Source organism: Macrotis lagotis, chromosome 2 (genome assembly GCF_037893015.1).
Source record: "Macrotis lagotis isolate mMagLag1 chromosome 2, bilby.v1.9.chrom.fasta, whole genome shotgun sequence".
Taxonomy (NCBI): Eukaryota; Metazoa; Chordata; class Mammalia; order Peramelemorphia; family Peramelidae; genus Macrotis; species Macrotis lagotis.
In genome coordinates, this window is record NC_133659.1 from 214154841 (window position 1) to 214174345 (window position 19505).

The 19505-nt window shown below is 32.3% G+C and overlaps 1 protein-coding gene and 1 non-coding gene across 5 annotated transcripts in view; both read left to right on the plus strand.

Moving 5' to 3' along the window:
• Nucleotides 1–19505, plus strand: part of LOC141514162 (ATP-binding cassette sub-family A member 10-like) — a 122937-nt gene that overhangs the window by 72297 nt on the left and 31135 nt on the right. For 3 of the 4 annotated variants that reach the window (XM_074224707.1, XM_074224705.1, XM_074224708.1), the window contains 7 exons: nucleotides 1552–1756; nucleotides 4670–4836; nucleotides 10874–11007; nucleotides 12590–12727; nucleotides 14466–14573; nucleotides 16558–16731; nucleotides 17225–17338. In XM_074224707.1, coding sequence (XP_074080808.1) covers nucleotides 1552–1756; nucleotides 4670–4836; nucleotides 10874–11007; nucleotides 12590–12727; nucleotides 14466–14573; nucleotides 16558–16731; nucleotides 17225–17338 — 1040 coding nt within the window. The remainder of the gene's footprint in view (nucleotides 1–1551; nucleotides 1757–4669; nucleotides 4837–10873; nucleotides 11008–12589; nucleotides 12728–14465; nucleotides 14574–16557; nucleotides 16732–17224; nucleotides 17339–19505) is intronic. The other variant, XM_074224706.1, reaches the window with a different exon arrangement.
• LOC141515720 (U6 spliceosomal RNA) lies at nucleotides 2075–2182 on the plus strand. The gene has a single exon (XR_012476472.1). It is a non-coding gene; the product is annotated as a U6 spliceosomal RNA (small nuclear RNA).

A 19505-nucleotide genomic window follows, 5' to 3' on the forward strand; every position in this document is an offset into this window, starting at 1 on the left:
ATCAGAAAGATGAATCTTCTGATTCTAGACCCAGCCCTCTATCCATTGTGCCACCTAATTACCTCCTTCCTTTTTTCCTAAAAGCACTTAATTTGAGTATTTATTAAGGACTTAAATTATATGTAAATACCTTTTTTTGTACCAGACACTATACTAAACATGGGGATACAAATAAGAAAAAGGACTTTCTCTGCCCTAAATTAACTTACAGTCTAATGAAGGAAGTAAATATAGAAGTGAGCAGTGGGGAAGCAGGGAAAGGGGCAGGGTTACTTGGCACAGGGATATGATGCTCCGTGGAATCAAAACCAAGCAAGTGCTACAATAGAAAGTTAAAAATTACCTAGAAATTGGCTCAATGAATAGTGTTTGGGATTAAAATCTGGCCTCAAACACATAATTCTGTGCCCTGGGTAAATCACTTTACCCTATTTACCTCAGTTTTCTCATCTGAAAAATGAGCTAGAAAAGGAAATGACAAATTTCTCCAGGATCTTTACCAAGAAAACCCCAAAAGGGGTCATAAAGAGTTGGACATGACTGAAGGACATAAAAGAAAATTTTGACTGGAATTTAATACTCTAAATTCTAGTCCTCCAATCAGAAGGGAAAAGAGACTGAGAAAGTTGAAGAGGTGTTTAAAATAAAAACTAAGTCTATCAGTGTAATGAGAGATATCAGATTATCTTGGTCCAAGTAGAGCTGCTGAAAGAAAATTTCCAGCTGAGGGCAGTTGTCATGATGCCAGATGGGGTGGGACAATGGAACACTCAGTTATATGAAACTGTCTCTTACCCTATTCCTCGGCCACTTTCATAGGTGGGAAGAGCAAGCAAGTAGAGTTAACCACAAAAGTCAATTCCTTTTAGCATGTCAAAATATTTTCACTCATAACCAGCTAGCTAGAAGCAGACAGAGAAGATCTGAGTATGCTTTACATGAACAATATATACAGTACCTTCACTCAAGATGATGACATCCTACTAAGAATATTCAATATCTTCATTTGGGTTTTCTTGGAAAAGATATTATACCAGTTCTTCTTCTAACTTATTTTATAGATGAAAAAAACTGAAACAGATTTAAGTGACTTGCCCAGGTTCATACATCTACTGAGTGTCTGGGGCTGGATTTGAACTGGTCTTCCTGATTCCAGGATTAGTCTCTATCTACTGTATCATCCAATTGCCCTTGTAATTTTTAACTATATATAATTTGTGAAAACTAAAAAAAATCTTTTTAAAAGAACTCTAGCTTTTATGTACACTACCTTTTCTTACTAGAGTATTAACCCCTTGAAGACAGAAACTATATCTCTTTTTTTCTTCCTTCACTGCTTGTCTCCATATCTTGGAAATAGTAAGCATGATTATTAAATTTAATTAAAATAGGCATTGTCTTCATTGGTTTCTTTCGTGATGTGAGCTGATCCCATAAATAAAATATTTGAGGTTTCTTTTCATATAACCATAAAAAGGAAACTGTTCTGTTTTGAATCCTATTTTATTTATAAAGGATTTATTTTGTGTTGTTCTTTTCTCATTGTTTCAGCAGATTTTGACAATAGTGGGCAGGAGCAAACAGAAGTCACCAGACATTTTGAAAATTTTATTGAAACAGAGCAAAATTTTTCTTCTCTTCCTGGAGAGAAGACAGAGATAGTCAGTGGCATGGCTCTCTGGAGACAACAGATCTATGCAATTGGAAGGGTGCGCTTTTTAAAATTAAAGCATGATGGGAAAGCCATTATGTCACTGTGAGTATTAGAATTCTGATTTAAGAAATAAATACATAATTTTTTGGTCTCTAAAGTGTTTTCCTCTATTAAGTCCTACTCTGGCGCCTCATTATGGTGACCCTGGATTCTTGGAAATTTATACCATAATCCATGGCAGTTTTTACCACATTTAAAAAGTCTTCAAGTTTGATTCTGGCAACAGATTATCTCTGTTTTCTGAGGATCAGCTAGCTAAGACAGATTCTCCTCAGTAGTAGACCAAGGTGACCAATACTCTTGCCATGAAACAAAGAAAAATGTTTCAGTACTTTAGTGACAGTTGCAAACTGGTGGGAAGTGCTCACTTCAGCAGCACTAAAACTAAAATTGGTACAATATAGAGAAGATCAGCATGGTCCCTGCGCAAAGTGGTGGTAAAGGAGACAAGTTGGTGCCAAAAATCATAGTCTTTAGACCATTTAGAAATATGAACTTAACTGCTAGTACTAAATATGAAATCCTTATTCAGTGATCAACTAATAAACATAGCACTGGAAAAACTAAGTTGCATCAATCTTGATATCTATACTGAAAAAACAGAAGATAATTAAAGGAAAACTAGATCAGAGTTTCTCCTTTGTAAAGGGACTGATAAAGGAGCTAGAGGATTTGGTTTTATTCAATCTAATGGTAGCAGAAACAACATTCCATTTGATCATCTCATATTGTAGTACTAATTATAATCATTTGATCCTCCCAGGATGTGAGAGGTGACTATAGCATTTTATCAATAGTGATAGGTATAATAGATATAAACATGTATAACAGATACAATGAATTAAGTTTTACAAAGTACTTTATAAATATTATCTTATTTTACCCTCACAACAATCCTGTGAGGGAGGCATTATTATTATCCCCATTTTACCAAAGAGGAAACTGAGATACAGTAAAGGTAAGTGACTTGCCCAGGGTCGCACTTTTAGTAAAATTCTAAAGTTGGATTTGAACTCAGTTCTTCCTGGCACTTTATCTTCTCTATCACCTGTCTACTTTGTATAAAAGCTGAAAAATAGAAATATATTATTAAGAAAATATATGAGAAAAAAGATACACTAATCATGAGGTGAGGGATAACAGTTGGACAGTTAGAACTGTTGCCAATAATATGTGACCTCTCAGTGTTAGCTTGAGCCTCCAGAGGATTTGTAGAAAGACATGAACAAGAATCATACAAGATAGGAAAGCATGGGTGCATTCTAGTCTGATCTTCTGAAGGGAACATTATCAAAGTATCAATGAATCAAATATGAATCCAATAGACTGGGCATTCTCAAGTGTAGGAGCCCAAATGACTTCCTGAGGAAGAAAATAGTCTTACCTATAGAATTTCAATCTACTTGTAATTCTGAACTTTCCTTGGGCTGCTTGAAATTCTACTACACTGACTCAAAATATGACTTTCTAACTTGCAGTTTCAGGAAGAAAGGAACCTTAACTAAAAGTCTGTCTTCTGTTTATATTAACTTTACCTGACTCAAACCCGATAGAATACAAATGTGAGCTTCCCAAAATGATTTAGACATTTACCCAACTACTGTAGTTAATTGAAAGGAAAAAGTTCTCTAATCCTGATTTTTTTCTTAATTACCTTAGTAATATATAAATCTTTCAAATCAATCAGTCCACTGTGAACTCTCAAAAAAGCAGGGTACTTAGTAACTTGATTTAACTTGCTTATAGATTTGTCTCCTTAAGGAAGTAACATATTCATCTTTTATAGCACTGAAGGAAGCATGGGATTGTGATATTTGTGATACTCATGATTATAGTGCATTTGTTACCTTCTATAAGTTTAAGTCCCCTGAGATTTATTCAGACCGATTTTTCTCATGATGATATGTTGGTAAAAATCTGTCATCACGCTGATTGACTGACATCAGAGACCATCTCACAGGGAAGCTGGATGACTGCAGGAAATTTCTGAAGCTCTATATACGGTTCCCTCTTCAACTGAAGGAGGGTATCTTCTTCCCACTTTCCTCCTTTACCAACCTAATAAATTTCTTTCTACACTGGGATAGAGGGGACAACTACGTGGCACAGTGGATAGAGCACTGCCCTTGGAGCCAGGAGGACCTGAGTTCAAATCTGGTCTCACACACTTAATAATTACCAAGCTGTGTGACCTTGGGCAAGTCACTTAACCCCATTGCCTTAAATAAAATAAATTTTTAAAAAATTTAAACTGGAAGAGAAAAAGAGAACCTTTTTCAAGTGGTTAAGGGCCAGGGTAAAAGGAAATCAAGGGAGTGGAGAAAACAAAATTGGTATTTAATAAAAGCTTGCTTTATTGAAAAAAAAAATACAAAACTCCTGGAAACATTTGCTTATTAATTGTTCAGTAGCCTACTTCTTAAGAAACAATGTAATAACAGTAGTAGATGCAAAAAATTTCAAAGGGTTTTGGTTCTATAAAAAAATGCTCCTGAATATTTCCTTATATATGTCTCCTACTTCTAAGATTCTTTTACTGTCTAATTTCTCTGTAGCTATATGTTTACCATAGAATATCTTGAAATAAAAAATGTTTTTATTCATATATATATACATATATATATATATATATAAAATGATTTCATGTAGGCTTTTATACCCTGAATTAATTTGTTTCCTACTATTTGTAAATCACTTCAAATTTGTACAGATTTTTGTCATTACTATCATTATTTTCTTTGGATGACTTTAGTGTGTGTGTGTGTGTGTGTGTGTGTGTGTGTGTGTGTGTGTAGAAAGATTGATAAACACTTTGTCATGTATCTAATAACCCTTTGGAGAAAGATGTTGTAGTATGCAAGCATTAATTTGCCTTACTTTGTTTTTTTTTTCTTGTCAGAAACCCAATAGAGAAAAACCGAAATTATACTAACATGTGGTGTTTTTTCTTTCTAGATTTCTGTTATTGATGGTGACTGTTATACCTATTATTATTGAGCTTTTCATACGTCAAAAACTTGATCACCATATTACTTTGAGATTTTCTCCTGATATGTATTTTCTCTCTCCTGGACAGCAGCCACAAATTCCTCTCAGCAATCTATTAATTGTCAACAGCACAGGTGAAAAGAATTGCATTAACTTTTTTTGCATTAACATTTTAAAGTGGATCATTTCTAGTTTTAAAGATATCTTTTTCAAATCCCCATTATGCAGATATATTTTTCTAAACCAAAGGTGATTATACACTCTTTCAATAAAATAGATGCTCTTACACACAAAATAATATATATAAATATTTAGGGAGAGGACATGTGTTTTCATTGGTACCAGGAAGTCCTGATGACAAAATTTGCTATATTCATGAAAATATGCACCTTCTCTGTGACTTGTGACCTCAGAGCACCAAGAAGTTAAATAATTCTTCCAAGTTAATAAAGTCAGTATGCATCAGATGTGAGAACTGACACTAAATCTGTCTCTAAAGCCATCTCTCTATCCATTATACAATGGTATTTTTCCTATGGTTAGACTTTATTGAGAAGGCTTTTTATACTGTTAATATACAAAAAATTTTTAAATTCACATGATTTATTTAAACTTTCTTTCATTTTCCCCCTATTTTGTACTTTAGAAAGTACATAAAGAATTAATAGAAAAATATATGTGCATATTACATGTAAATTATGTACATGTGACTCTGGGCAAGTCACTTAACTTCGATTTGCCCCAGTTTCCTCATCTGTAAAATGGGAATAATAATATTATCTACATAACTGGGTGTTGTTAGGACCAAATGAAAGAATAATTATTAAGTGTCTGGTACATTGCAGGCTTTGCATAAAAGTTTGCTGTTATTGTTATTATAGTTATATACTCATATCCTGCTATACTGAGATGCCAATATAGTTGTATTAATTGGAAATTATTGATATAATTTTATTCTAACATATTGATGTATAGATATATATATATATACTGTTATTCAAATATTCAAAATATAAACTGAATAGGATGAAAATGTGAAATAAATAATATTATAATTTAAAATTTTTATAAGTGGTATTAAAGTCTTCAACAGCAGTTAATGAAATATTGAATATAATTTATTATTTTTGAAATCATAGTTTAACACTTTGTGATGTGATCAGTTAAAGGGCTAACTCCCAAGTTCAGTTTTCTTTACTTGTTTACCATCTATCCCTGAACTATTGCTGAAAACTCTTAGTCTCCTTGTCCTGTGTCTCCTATGTCCAATCTGTCCTCACCAGAGTTTCCAATATAATTTTCCAAAAAGCAAAGGTCTTATCTTGTCACTCTCTGCATACTTCTACTTAATAAATTCCAATGGCTCTCTGTAATAAAAAAAAATAGGATCAAATATAAACTCCCCCATTTAGCATGTAAAGCTTTTCACTTTTCACCTTTTCTTTGCAGTATTTTAACACTTTGCCTTCTTTATACTATTCCAAACATTCTGACTTACTTGTTCCTTACATAAGGTTAGCTGGGTGGTACAATAGATCAAACATCAACCCTGGAGTCAGGAGGACTTGAATTCAAATCTGGTTTAGACTTTTGATACTTTTAATACAGTGTAACCTTGAGTAGGTCACTTAATCCTTGTTGCCTCACAACCAGAAAGGTCTCTAGTCCTCCTGATTCATAAATAGTCATTAGACCCAGATAACTCTGGAGGAGAAAGTGCGGCTTATGATTTAGCACAGGCACCCCTTCATTCAAACACAATTCATGTGCATATCATGGCATCACCTCGCTGATGTCATGGTCTTCTTTGAGGAAAAAAGGACAAATACTACCATCATCCTTTATATGAAACTTCATTTCTTGATTCTGTACCTATTCACTGATTGAGTCCCAGGCCTAATGGTCTTTCTCCTGCCAACCCTCTTTTATAATTACTGGCTTCTTTTGAAATTCAGCTCAAGTGGTACTTTCTGCAAGAGGTCTTTATTTCTTCAATTATGTGTGTCCTATTATTTTAAGTTATCTTCTATTTGATCCATATTTATCTTATTTATACTTATATGTGTGTGCATGTGTATGTGTATATCTCTGTTAGAATATATGCTCCTTCAAATCAAGAAGTGTTTTTACTTTTTTCATTTTAAACCTATAGCTCAGTACAATTCAGGATACATGGTAAGCACTTGTTGATTGACTGATTGTCATAACTGAAAAAGACATCTTACAAAAAATACTTAAGTCCAGTGGCAGCTAGGTGGTGCAGTAGATAGAGCACCGGCCCTGGAGTCAGGAGTACCTGACTTCAAATGTGACCTCAGACACTTAATAATTATCTAGCTGTGTGGGCTTAGGCAAGCCACTTAACCCCATTGTCTTGCAAAAACTAAAAAAAAAAAAAATAGTTATGTCCAAATGGAAGATATGCATTGCTGGATTGAATTTAGTAAATTGTGATACTCATATTCCAATCTTTTTGTTGAAATTTTAAATAACAATGGTTTATCTTCCTTGAAGTCAAACATTTGTTCTTGCAAATTATTCAGAATAGCAGAAATAATGATAGTAATAGTAACAATAGCAGAAGAGGAAGAAGGAGGAGGAGAAAAATGAGGAGGAGGAGGAGAAGAATACTCACCATTTATATAGCACTTTTAGGCTTGCAAAACACTTTATATGTGTTCAGTCATTTGATCTCACAATAACAACCAATGAGATTAATGTTTATTATTAGCTTCATTTTACAGATAAGGAAACTAAAGCTCTTAGAGACTATATGATCTACCCTCTAAGTATGAGGCAGGATTTAAATTCAGATATTCCTGGTTCCAAGTATAGCATTCTATCCATTTTGCTTCCAAACTGTATATATATAATATATGTATATATTATACATAACTAATTACATATTAAAACATTAGTTACGTTGTATGTATTATAATAGTATAATAAATTTATATATTTATATAATATATGATATAATTATATATTATGTTTAAAATATACTATTAAATATATTTAACATAAATATATATTTAACAATAGGTTGAAAACCCACATAAGCTTTTCAAACAGAAGGCTTTTTAAAATTGGTCAGAAAATTTTTTTTCCAAATTTAAATGAACAGATATGAAAGTTTCTCTAGAAGACACAATTACTTGGGAATTATAAGCTTTGTTTTTAAATTTCTCACTAAATAATGTCATGTTGTCATTTGCTTTTATCTTAAGGTACAATGTCCACTGGGAAGGAAAGGTTGATCATTAATGATAGAGATGTCAATCCCTTTTTCAAATAATCTTCTTGATGATTTCAGGATTTTTGGTTGACTATATCATCATTGTTTTTATCTCATAATGGGATTGGCAAAGAACTCATACTGGGAGCTGGGAAATTCAAACATTCAATCTAGGATTTCCTCCATTACATTTCAGTTCTACCATTTTCTTTTTTGCTAATACTCCCACAATTAGTATTATCTTTAATCTATGGTTTCTTTGCAGGAACTTTTCTAAGTCTATTATTTACTTTGTTAGAATTAGTTTGTAAAACATTAGACAATTAAACTTATGAAGTCATTTAACTGGGCACACATAAACTTAAATATTTCATAATATGCATTACAAGTGAATAAATGGGAGCACCTCTGTTAACTTATTCATAAATATATATGTATGTATATATGCTATTTTCTCTTTTTAAAATTTTATTGACTTTTTTATATCACCTACATTTTCCATGTAGGCCTCACCCCTTCCCCATATTTATCTTTTATAATAAAGGGGGGGAAGAGAAAAAACTCATCATTAGCTAAAAATCAAAAAATTATTGACTGTATTTTATAACTGTAGTCTACTACTGAAAAGAAGTAATAAAACATATTTTATTTTATCTTCTTTGGCACCAAGTTTTGTCATAATATCACAACATTTGATTTTGCTTGTTGTGGTGGTTATTCTTTCCATTGAATTTGTGGTTTTGTAAGCATTATATATATATATATATATATATATATATATACATATATATATATACATATATATATACACACACACACACACACATATATATATATATATATATATATATATATATGGTATATATTGTTTTTCCTGGTTCTGTTTACTTCACTTTGAATTAATCCATCTGTCTTATAATTTTCTGTATCCATCATTTCTGTTTTTACTGATTATCTCCTATGCCTAGAATGCATTCCCTCATCATTTTCACCTCCTGACATCCCTGCTTCTTTCTGGTCACAACTAAAATCCCATCTTCTATATTTTTCCCATATCCCTTAATTCTAGTATCTTACCACTACTGATGATTTGCAATTTGTTATCTATATAGTTTGTTTTTACATAGTCATTCGCATATTGTATCTACCTTTAGACTGAGTACCTTGAAAGCAGGGACTGTCCTTTGCAATTTTTTTGTATTTGCAGTGCTTAATAAAAGTGTAAAGTGTAGGTGCTTGGCAAATATTTATTGACAGCACAGAAATATGCCAGGACATTCAGACACTCCAATTTAGTCATTTCCCTTTTGTTGAACATCCACATTGCTCCCAATCATAAAGTTTAATTTCTTTCTATTTTAGATTTTAAAAAACTAAAAAATATTTTTGATTTTTAAAAAAAGCTCAATATTTTTCCCCAAAGCCTTGTAGATTTAATTATACAGGGAAACTACTTTGACCACTGACTTAATCTACATGAATTTTCCCTCCCATAATAAAGTATATCACAAACAACACATGATTGTCCACCTTGTTTGATTCTCATCCCTGCCTTTCTTCATTTCCCTATGGTGGGCTCAACATTTTTTGGCTTTCCTTAAATTATCTTGTGACTACCAATGAATGGAAGCCCACCAGTGGTCCTTAGAAATAAAAAGTCCTAATCTCTGTCAGAAAGCTAAAAGACACTTTGTGGGAGGAGGGTATAAGGAATATGTCTATAGTCTGGGGTGATTTCTAAGAGAATATATCCTAAGAAGAGGATTACAGGAAGGGTTAAAGTTGAGTAAAGCTTCCACAGAAAAGAAGTTGCATTAAATTATCTCATATTATAAAAATAAAACTATATGTTGGAAAAAGATTTTTGACAGATGCTAAATTTTGAAACAAAATGTGGGATAAAGTAGACAAGTAGACAACTGAAAAGATTGTTTCACTGTTAGAGTGGGTCATATGAGGTTTTTTAATATGTAATTTTAAACCCATAAGTTATTTGGAGACAGAAAATTTCTTTAAAAAAATCATCAAGACAATTTCAAGATGTATGATGAAAAATTCTATTCACATCCAAGGAAAGAACTAATGGAGTCTGAATGAAGATCAAAGTGTACTATTTTCACCTTTTTGTGTTTATTTTTTCTCTCTTGTGATTTTTCTCATTTGTTCTGAGTCTTCTTTTACAGCATGAGCAATGTGGAAACAAGTTTAACATAACTATATCAGATTGTTTCTGTCTTTGAGATGGAGGAGCAGAAGTGGAGAAAGAGAAAAATTTGGTACTCAAAACATTATAAAAATGAATGCTGAAAACTACCTTTACATGTAATTGGAAAAAATGAAATACTATTAAGTGAAAAAAAAATCATAAAAAAGAAGCCTATGTTGATTTGATAATTTTTTCATCTCTCTAAAAGTTAAACAATTTTTTTTAAGATTCAAGAAACCTATCCCATGATATTTTAGTTGATTCTGTTGCAAACTTACACTGTCATTTTTGCTGATGATTGTGTTTGCTCTTCATTCTTGGAGAAGACCACAACATCAGGGAGGTAATGCCATGATGAGCACATGAATTGGATTTGAGTGAGGGGGATGCTGTGCTAAGTCACCAGCTTCACTTTCTCCTCTAGAGTCCAGTGATCAGATATAAATCAGTATGACAGAAGATGGCCCTGGATATGAGGCAGTCAGGGTTAAGTGACTTGGCCAAGGTCACACAGCTAATACGTGGCAAGTGTCTGAGGCTGGATTCAAACTCCTATCCTCTCCAAAGCCAGTGCTTTATCTACTGCTTCACCTAGCTGCCCTTACATATCATTTTTGCCATCATAAATAAAAACAGAACTTCATACTTCAATATGGGATGTCTAAAATTGAGTTTTTAAGAAAACAAATTTTAATGATTTCTTGGTTTCTTCTTCTTAACTATTTATTAGAATCAAACATTGATGATTTTATAAATTCTCTGAAGCAACAGAATATAGTTTTGGAAGTGGATGACTTTGAAAAAAGAAATGTAACATCTGACCTTTCCTACAATGGAGCCATAATAGTATCAGGCAAAAAGGAGGTAAGTTGATCTCTATTCCCAGATTTTTATCAAAAAGTTGTTTATATTCTGTCTAATAAGCTGGCTATTCTCATTATTTTACATATATCTGTTGTTAGAAAGTTCTATTAGCTTGTTTTAGAATCAAAAGTAATCTTCACAATCTTGACTAATGAAATATTTTTTCTAAATGAAACATTTTTTAATTTTTGGGGAGAAGCTATCCATTAACTTCATTGACTGAACTCCCAATAAAATAAAAGATTATGCTTTTATACCTTTGATATTTGTGTTATATATGAACATGAAAATCAATCAATAAACAGTTACTAATGAGACAGATAGTTGATGGAGGTAGAGTCAGGAATATTTGACTGAGTTCCAAACCTATCTCATACACTGACTAGCTATATGACCCTGGCAAATCATTTAATCACTGCCTGCCTCCATTAAAATAAGAAAAATAAAGCACCTACCTCCCAGGGTGGTTATGAAGGTAAAATAAGCCACTATTTGTAAAGTGCTTTGCAGATCTTTCCAGACTAATCTGTTGTTCAGTCATTTCAATAGTATCTCTTTGTGACCTCATTTTGGGGTTTTCTTGGCAGAGATACTGCAGTGGTTTGCTTTTTTCTTACTCCAGCTCATTTTACAGAGGAGAAAACTGAGGTAAACAGGGATAAGTGACTTTGCTCACTTCTGACCTAGAATATTCTATCAATTTTTGAAAAAAATTCTATACATATATATATATAATATATGTAAATTCAAAAGTAACCCTCAAGAGCCAAAAAGTTTTATATATATTGTGTTGTCATAGAAAGTCCATAATTATGGAACACTTCAAGTATTCATTCTAACAGGAAAAGTAAAATTATATGCATATATATATATATATATATATATATATTTGTTATCAAGAAAAATGACAATTTCAGTGTCACTAAAATTAATAAAATTCTATCACAATAGGAGATAAAATATAATCATTTTGTTATTTACCAAAAGAATGAAAACTATGTTTTATCTCCAACCTCATGAGCTTATTTCTTGATTGCTATTTTTAAGGTAAGGATAATTAAATTTCTGAACAATAAAATAACATATAATTATTCATAATAATTTATTACATAGTGACAAAAATCTGACTTTGAAAATTATTGATATGCTTTTTCAATTTTTACCAGAAAAAAATCACATCAATATTTTCTATCCTTGGAAAATAGAGATAAATGGTGGTATTATCTCATTCTGAAGCCTAATTTTGCTTTCTTTTGAATCTTAGTTATGGGAAATACTCTAGACTTGTTTATTGACTTCTGGATGTTAACAATAAAATCCATTTAAGTGACAAATATAGTCAGTCAAAACCAAAAAATGACTAAATGGCTATTAGTAATATTTACTGTTTATTCCAAAAATTCTGATTTCTTAATATACTAACTAGATAAAAATCAGAAAATGGGGCAAATGCTAAAATTAGACATTATCTTATAGTATTGATCATATTCTTAACAATTAAAGTAATTTTTTCATATTTTCAATTTGAATGATTATATTGATTCTCTGATGACTTTGAGCTTATACTTGTTTTGTTCTTAAGGATTATAGGTTTTCTCTTGTATGTAACACCAAGAGACTGAACTGCTTTCCTGTCCTCATGGATATTGTTAGCAATGGACTACTTGTACTGTTGAACTCCTCAAAGCAAATTCACACTAAGAAAAGTCTATTTTCTTCTGTAAGTGTGTCAATGTTCAATTATCATTCATTTTCAGAGAATAAATACTTCCTTAGTATTAGAATTAGAATATTTATTTCCCAGAAAACTGGAGCTTGTTATTTTCTATACCAAAATCATTTTTATTATTTTTTAATTAATAGAAAATTTTTGAGACCTATATTACTTTTCAACCTCATTACACTAAGAATACTGAGTATATTGTAAGAATACTTTTTTTAATGACTTAGACTTACAGAAGAATTTTAGCCCTAGAGAGAACATAGAGACCATCTGGTCTTGTCTCAATTCACAAGTAAGAAACAGACTCAATAACCAAGGACCCTAAGACTAGATGATCTATATGTAGAAAGAACTTCAGAGATCATCTAGTTTATTCTTCTCATTTTACATTAAAGGAACTGAAGCACAACAATCTTAAGTGAGTTGCTTAAAGTCACAAATAAAACAATGTCTCAGAATTTCTGAGGTAGAAGCAATCTCGATCATCTAATCCAACTATTACCCAAACAAGAACTTCCTCCAAGATATAACCAACAATTTACCTCACCTTTTGTTCTCCACTGGATCCAGAGTAGAAGGAACCTCAGAAGCTATCTAGTCTGATCTCATCACAAATTAGAAAAGTAAAACTCAAGGAAATTAAATGATTTGTCTAAGGTCACACAGATAGTAAACTTCAGAGATTATATTTGAACTTAGGTTTTTTGATTCCCAAGCTGATACTCTTTCCACTGACACTATGCCATTTATCTTCTCAAAGGAAAAAGGAGAACTTGAAGTCATGGGAATTATGTTCAAATCAGCTCTGGCCATTTGTTACTGTGCAACAGTAATTTGGGCAAATCACTTAATCTTGAGAAGCTTCAGTTTTCTTAAGTACAAAATGAGTGGATAGGAGTTTTTCAGCCATTTTCAGTTCTGTACAACTCTTCATGACCTCATTTATGGCTTTATTGGCAAAGATAGTGAATTGGTTTGCCATTTCCTTCTCTAGTTCATTTCACAGATGAGCAAGCTGAAACAAAAAGGGTTAAGTGACTTGGCCAGGATCACATAGCTTGTGGCTGAGGCAAGATTTGCATTAACAGCTAAGGTCTTGTCCAGCTCTAGATCTAACCTCCCTATATCATCCCTACACTGTAATGCTCCCAGCTAACCCAGAATATTTTGATAATCTAAGCATCACTTATTAAGCACTGATTTTGGAGTCAGGAAGATGCATCTTTGTTAAGTTCCAATTTGGTCTCAGACAAACTTTGTGTCCTTGTGCAAGTCACTTAATCCTATTCACCTCACTATCTTGTATGTAAAATGAGTTGGAGAAGGAAATGACAGTATCTTTGCCAGGAAAATTCCAAATGAGTTCATGAAGAGCCAGACACAATAGATACATGTAGTATATAGAAGCTACTCTCTCTACTAATCCAGATAACACCTTTGTAACTAGTAGCAAGTCTTCAAAAGGAACTATGCCTGAGAAGTTTATCACCTTTCTGGCAACCTGCTAGTAATCTCTCTGAAACTAGGCTCAAACAATATACCACCCATTTGCAAATACTTTCCAGTTTAGACCTATTAGAGTTTGTGCTCCATATGACTTTATGATTAAAGATTGCGTTAACATTTTTAGCTTGAGTGCTTCACTGACTGCAGAAAATTTGCATTATCAGTAGTCATAATTTTCTATTTTACTTTTTATATTGCTTTGACTGACATTTCCTCGTCTTTCTTTCAGAGTGCTGTGCACTTCTCAGTGATTCCTTCAAAATCAAAAATGTTCTTTATATTGGCAACAACCAGTATTTCTCCTTATTTTGCAATGAGCAGCATAATTGATTACAAAGTAAGAAAAAGTCATTGAAGTTATTTACATAATTGAAGGTGGACTGTATGTATGTATGCATATGTGTGTACTGATTTCATCCTTGAGCAATGTACTTGTTTCCATGAATATCATTAATTCGATTCCAAAGTATATTTTGCCCTAGTAGGTATTTAATATTGTTTGAAACAAGTGAGAGAGCTCATTGTGCATCATATTGTTTTGACATAGAAGAGAGATATGGAGTAATTAATCTTGATAGATATGTCTGGAGGAAGATGTCAGCCAGAGAGGTATCAAAATAATAAACATTATTAACATAGAAGTTCTAAGTGGACATGGGAAGGCAAAAAAAAGAAAAAATTTAATGGGATAAAGGAAAAAAATTTCCCATAAATACAATCCAAAAAAATTAAATATTCCTTCAAGCAAATGCAGTATTATTGACAGAATATATGAGAAACTGATAAAGATGAAGAGATGGTAATAAAAAAAATTGGCATGAATTGTTCAGCATAGTTGTCTAATGTTATTAATAAGATTCCAACACATATTCAATATAACAGTGGAGCAATCTCAGAAGATAAGAAATACACACATTATTATATTTGCACTTTAGACATTAGAAAATTGGAACCCCATTTGTTCCAGGACTTCTTTTAAATTCATTCTTTGTTACTTCCTGCCTTGCTTCAACATTTTTAAAAATTTTAGTTGGGCAATGGATTGACTATCAATTCATATCAATCTCTTAAAAAAAAACCTCAAGACTTTAAATAATAATAACTATTACTAATATGAATAACTTACACATCATACCAATTCTATTCTTAAAAGCTTTTAATTCCCCTTAAAGACAACTTTGCTTGCAAAATTTTAGGGCAAAAAATATACCCTCTCCTTTCTCTGAGCCCTTTGAAATATGCCCTTCTAAAATCTAAGATGTTCATCAGACCACTTTGACTTTTCCTTTATTTATAATTAATTCAAAGGAAAAGTGGTCAGTTTCCTCAAGATTTTCATGATTTTAATTTCAACAACTAATTGTTCCTTTTTGGAAATTGTTAGGGGCATAGTATTATAAATTTAGAACTGAAAGGGATTGGATAGGCAATTGAGTTCAATCCCCTCATTTTTTTTAGGCTTTTGCAAGGCAAACGGGGTTCAGTGGCTTGCCCAAGGCCACACAGCTAGGTCATTATTAAGTGTCTGAGACCGGATTTGAACCCGGGTACTCCTGACTCCAGGGCTGGTGCTTTATCCACTAGGCCACCTAGCTGCCCCTAATCCCCTCATTTTTAAAGGAAAGTGGAGCAAACAAGGTTAAGCAATGTGCTCAAGGTCACACATCTGATCTGATGATAAACCATCTGGTCTGGACTAGGTTTTGAACCTAAATCTTACTGATCTTGGGCAGCTAAGTGGTGCAGTGGATAGAATGCCAGGCTTAGAGTCAGGAAGATTTATCTTCTAGTGTTCAAATCCGGTCTCAGATACTTAATAACTGTGTAACTCTGGTCAAATCACTCAGACTTGTTTGTCTTATCTATAAAGAGCATTGGAAAAGGAAATAGGAAACCATTCCAGTATCTTTGCCAAGAAAACCCCAAAAGGGATAATGAAGAGTAAGATACAACTAAAACAAAAACAATATACTAATTCCAAATTGGTGCCCTATCTACTACAGCAGTTATTTTGCACTTTTCTCTGTGTCATTGCTAAAATATAATTCTTCTCTATCCCTTTTATTTCTTCTGTCCCTTTTGAATAGGGAAAATCCTTGCAAAGTAATATTCCAAATATGAGTTCCATTCCATTACATCCTAGTGATATTGTACCTGTCAGGACAGATTTACTTTCCTTATTTTAATTAAATAATTTGACTTATTAACTGCAAGATATGTTAAATGTATGTATTCTTAATTTTTTTGTCATTTAGTTTTAATAAAAAATCTTACATTTCAATGTCACTTTGTCCCTCTTGTACTTTTTTTTTTTAAATTAGATAAAAGCTCAAGCCCAGCTAAGAATTTCAGGCCTTTACCCTTCAGCGTACTGGTGTGGACAGGCACTGGTAGATGTTCCCTTGAACTTCCTGATTCTTCTTTTAATATGTGCAATTGCATACATTTTTCACATAATCCACTTCACCATGCATATTAGCAATATATTTTTGCAGGTAAGTTTTTTAAAAAAAAGGTCTTAAAAGAATTGTATCAGAGAGTGTGGAATTTTACCTCTAATTTAAAGAAAGTACCCAGATGTGTGGGGCATATCTTCATTCCTCTCCCGGCTCCAGTCTTGAATGTGGACTTTCCTCTGAAATATTCCACCAAGAACATTTCCTTCTACCATTCCCTCATTCCCTATTCTTGTTTTACAACTCCCTTTGTGTGTGTGTGTGTGTGTGTGTGTGTGTGTGTGTGTGTGTGTATGTCTTCTCCCATTAGAATATAAGCTCCTTAAGAGTAGAGACTGTCTCTTTTTTCTGTTTGTATCCTGTTTATAATATGCAACTAGGATATAGTATGTTTAATGAATGATTGTTGACTTTGCCAGATTTGGCAAGAAATAATCTTTTCATCTTAAGCATAATTGAATTTGTGAATACTGAAGATATGATGATTTCCTGGAAAGTATATAAATCCAATGGCAATTTCCCTTGCTTCCAGATCATCTGTATTATTGGTTATGCAGGCTCAACTGTATTCTTCACATATGTGATCTCATTCATTTTTAAGAAAAGGAAAAAAAATAGTGGCATCTGGTCTACTTGCTTCTTTATTGTAAGTATATTTGTATAGTGAATATTTATATTTTAAATGATGTAAAATTAAGAGTAAATATGTTTTATCTTTCTAAGAAACTTTTGATGGAATTAAAATTCCTGTAGAAAATGCTGTTTTACTGGTATATCATGCTTATAGTCTGCTTATTTCTATCTATATAAATTTTTTGTATCTATTCTTGGGTATTTCTTTTTGTGCCTTCAGTATATATGAAGAGATATGAATTATTTATATCTAATTGTGTTGAATAACTTCCTACTGCTGTATAATCTGCAATTTTGTCCTAATGATTTGAATTCCTGCAATTCTCAGAAGAGGTGGTATGGTAACTAGAGAGCTGGATCTAGAGTTAGGAAGAGTCCTCTTCCAGAACTCAAATATGATCTCAGGCACTTATTACCCATGTGACCCTGGACAACTCACTTAACCCTGTTTGCTTCAGTTTCTTCATGTCAAAAAGGAACTGTAGAAGGAAATGGCAAACCACTCCAGTATTTTTACCAAGAAGACCACAAATGGGGTTCCAAAGAATCAGATACAACTGAACAAGAATAACTATACTCAGCAGCCTCTGGAAAACATTGTAATTAACCTCACTTTAGTTCTACAATAAAGAATAAAAGGAGATCCAACATATCAAATCATTCCTATCTCTAGTTCCCCTAAATAGAAGATACCTTTATTTATAACTGTAGTGGGAATAGAACAGATGTGGGAAAGGGTGTTATTTTGCTAAGAGGAAGTGAATCAAATGATTACTAGTCCTTTGTCACTTGGGCAAGTTACTGAACCTCAATCTCTCTCAGATTTCTCATCCATAAAATGGAGATAATAATGGTGCCTACCTCCCAAGTTTGTCATAAGAATAAAATGATAAAATATTCATAAAGTGCTTTGAAAAGCTTAAAATACTATATGAATGTTATTATTAGCACTTATGACTTGGCCAAAAGTATCAACAATGCTTAATCTTAATTATTAAATATATTACATGATGTTTAATCTTATTAGATTTTCCACTCAAGTTAATCTATCAACTCTTTCCCTCCTGTCTAAAAATAGATGCCTAAATTTGTCGTTCCTTCAAAAAAACCTTTTTTTCAGGACAATAAAAAAGATGATTGAACATAAAACTACATATTGGCACAATTTGTTATTCCTTTCAAATATATAATAAAATTATCATGTAAATTTCTTCTTTTCCTTTTTACCCTTCATTATGCTCCCCTTACCCAAGAGATGACTACCATTAGACACAGATATATATGAATACATACATATATTATTTTATACATACTTCTATTTATCAGTTCTTTCTCTGGATGCAGATAGTATCTTCATAGTTTTTTTTTATTTTTAGTTTATGTATTTCTAATTGTCAAAAGGACTTATTTACTCAAAGTCATTCTTAAAATAATTTCTTTGTCTATGTACAATGTTCTCTTGTTTCTGCTCACTTTACTTTTCATAATTTCATGCAAGTTTTCCCAAGCCTTTTTAAGATCATTATAGCACAGTAGTATCCCATCACATAACTTGTTCAGTCATTGCCCAATTGCAGGGGAGAGACCAATTCTTGTTTTCTAGGAGTTAGCTTCTTCTTTAAGATTTTGGATCTCTTTTTTTAATTTTCATACTTTTCTTGGATTGCTTTTATTTTTTTTTCCTAATTTTTCCTTGATCTCTCTTATTTGACTTTTGAATTCCTTTTTAAGTTCTTTCAAGAATTCTTTTTAAGGGTGGCTAGGTGGTGCAGTGGATACAGCACCAACCCTGTAGTCAGGAGTATCTGAGTTCAAATCCAATCTCAGACACTTAAGACACCTAGCTGTATGACCTTGGGCAAGCCACTTAACCCAATTGCCTTACAAAAACCTTTAAAAAAAAGAATTCTTTTTAAGCTTCTGATCATTTTTTGTTACTCTTTGAGGTAGGACTGACTTTTTTTCACCTCACTATCTTCCTCTGAATATAAACCCAAATCTTCTTTTACAGCCAAGTAGCTCTCTATGGTCAGGGGTTTTTATCCCCCCTCCCTTACTCATTTTTATTTTGCTTTGTTTTATTTTTAGCAACTTATTAGTTTAATCATGTTTTAAATCCCAAATTTTGAGTAATGTTTTCCTAGGCCTCAGATTGTCCTTACTGTTGTTTTCTGCATTTT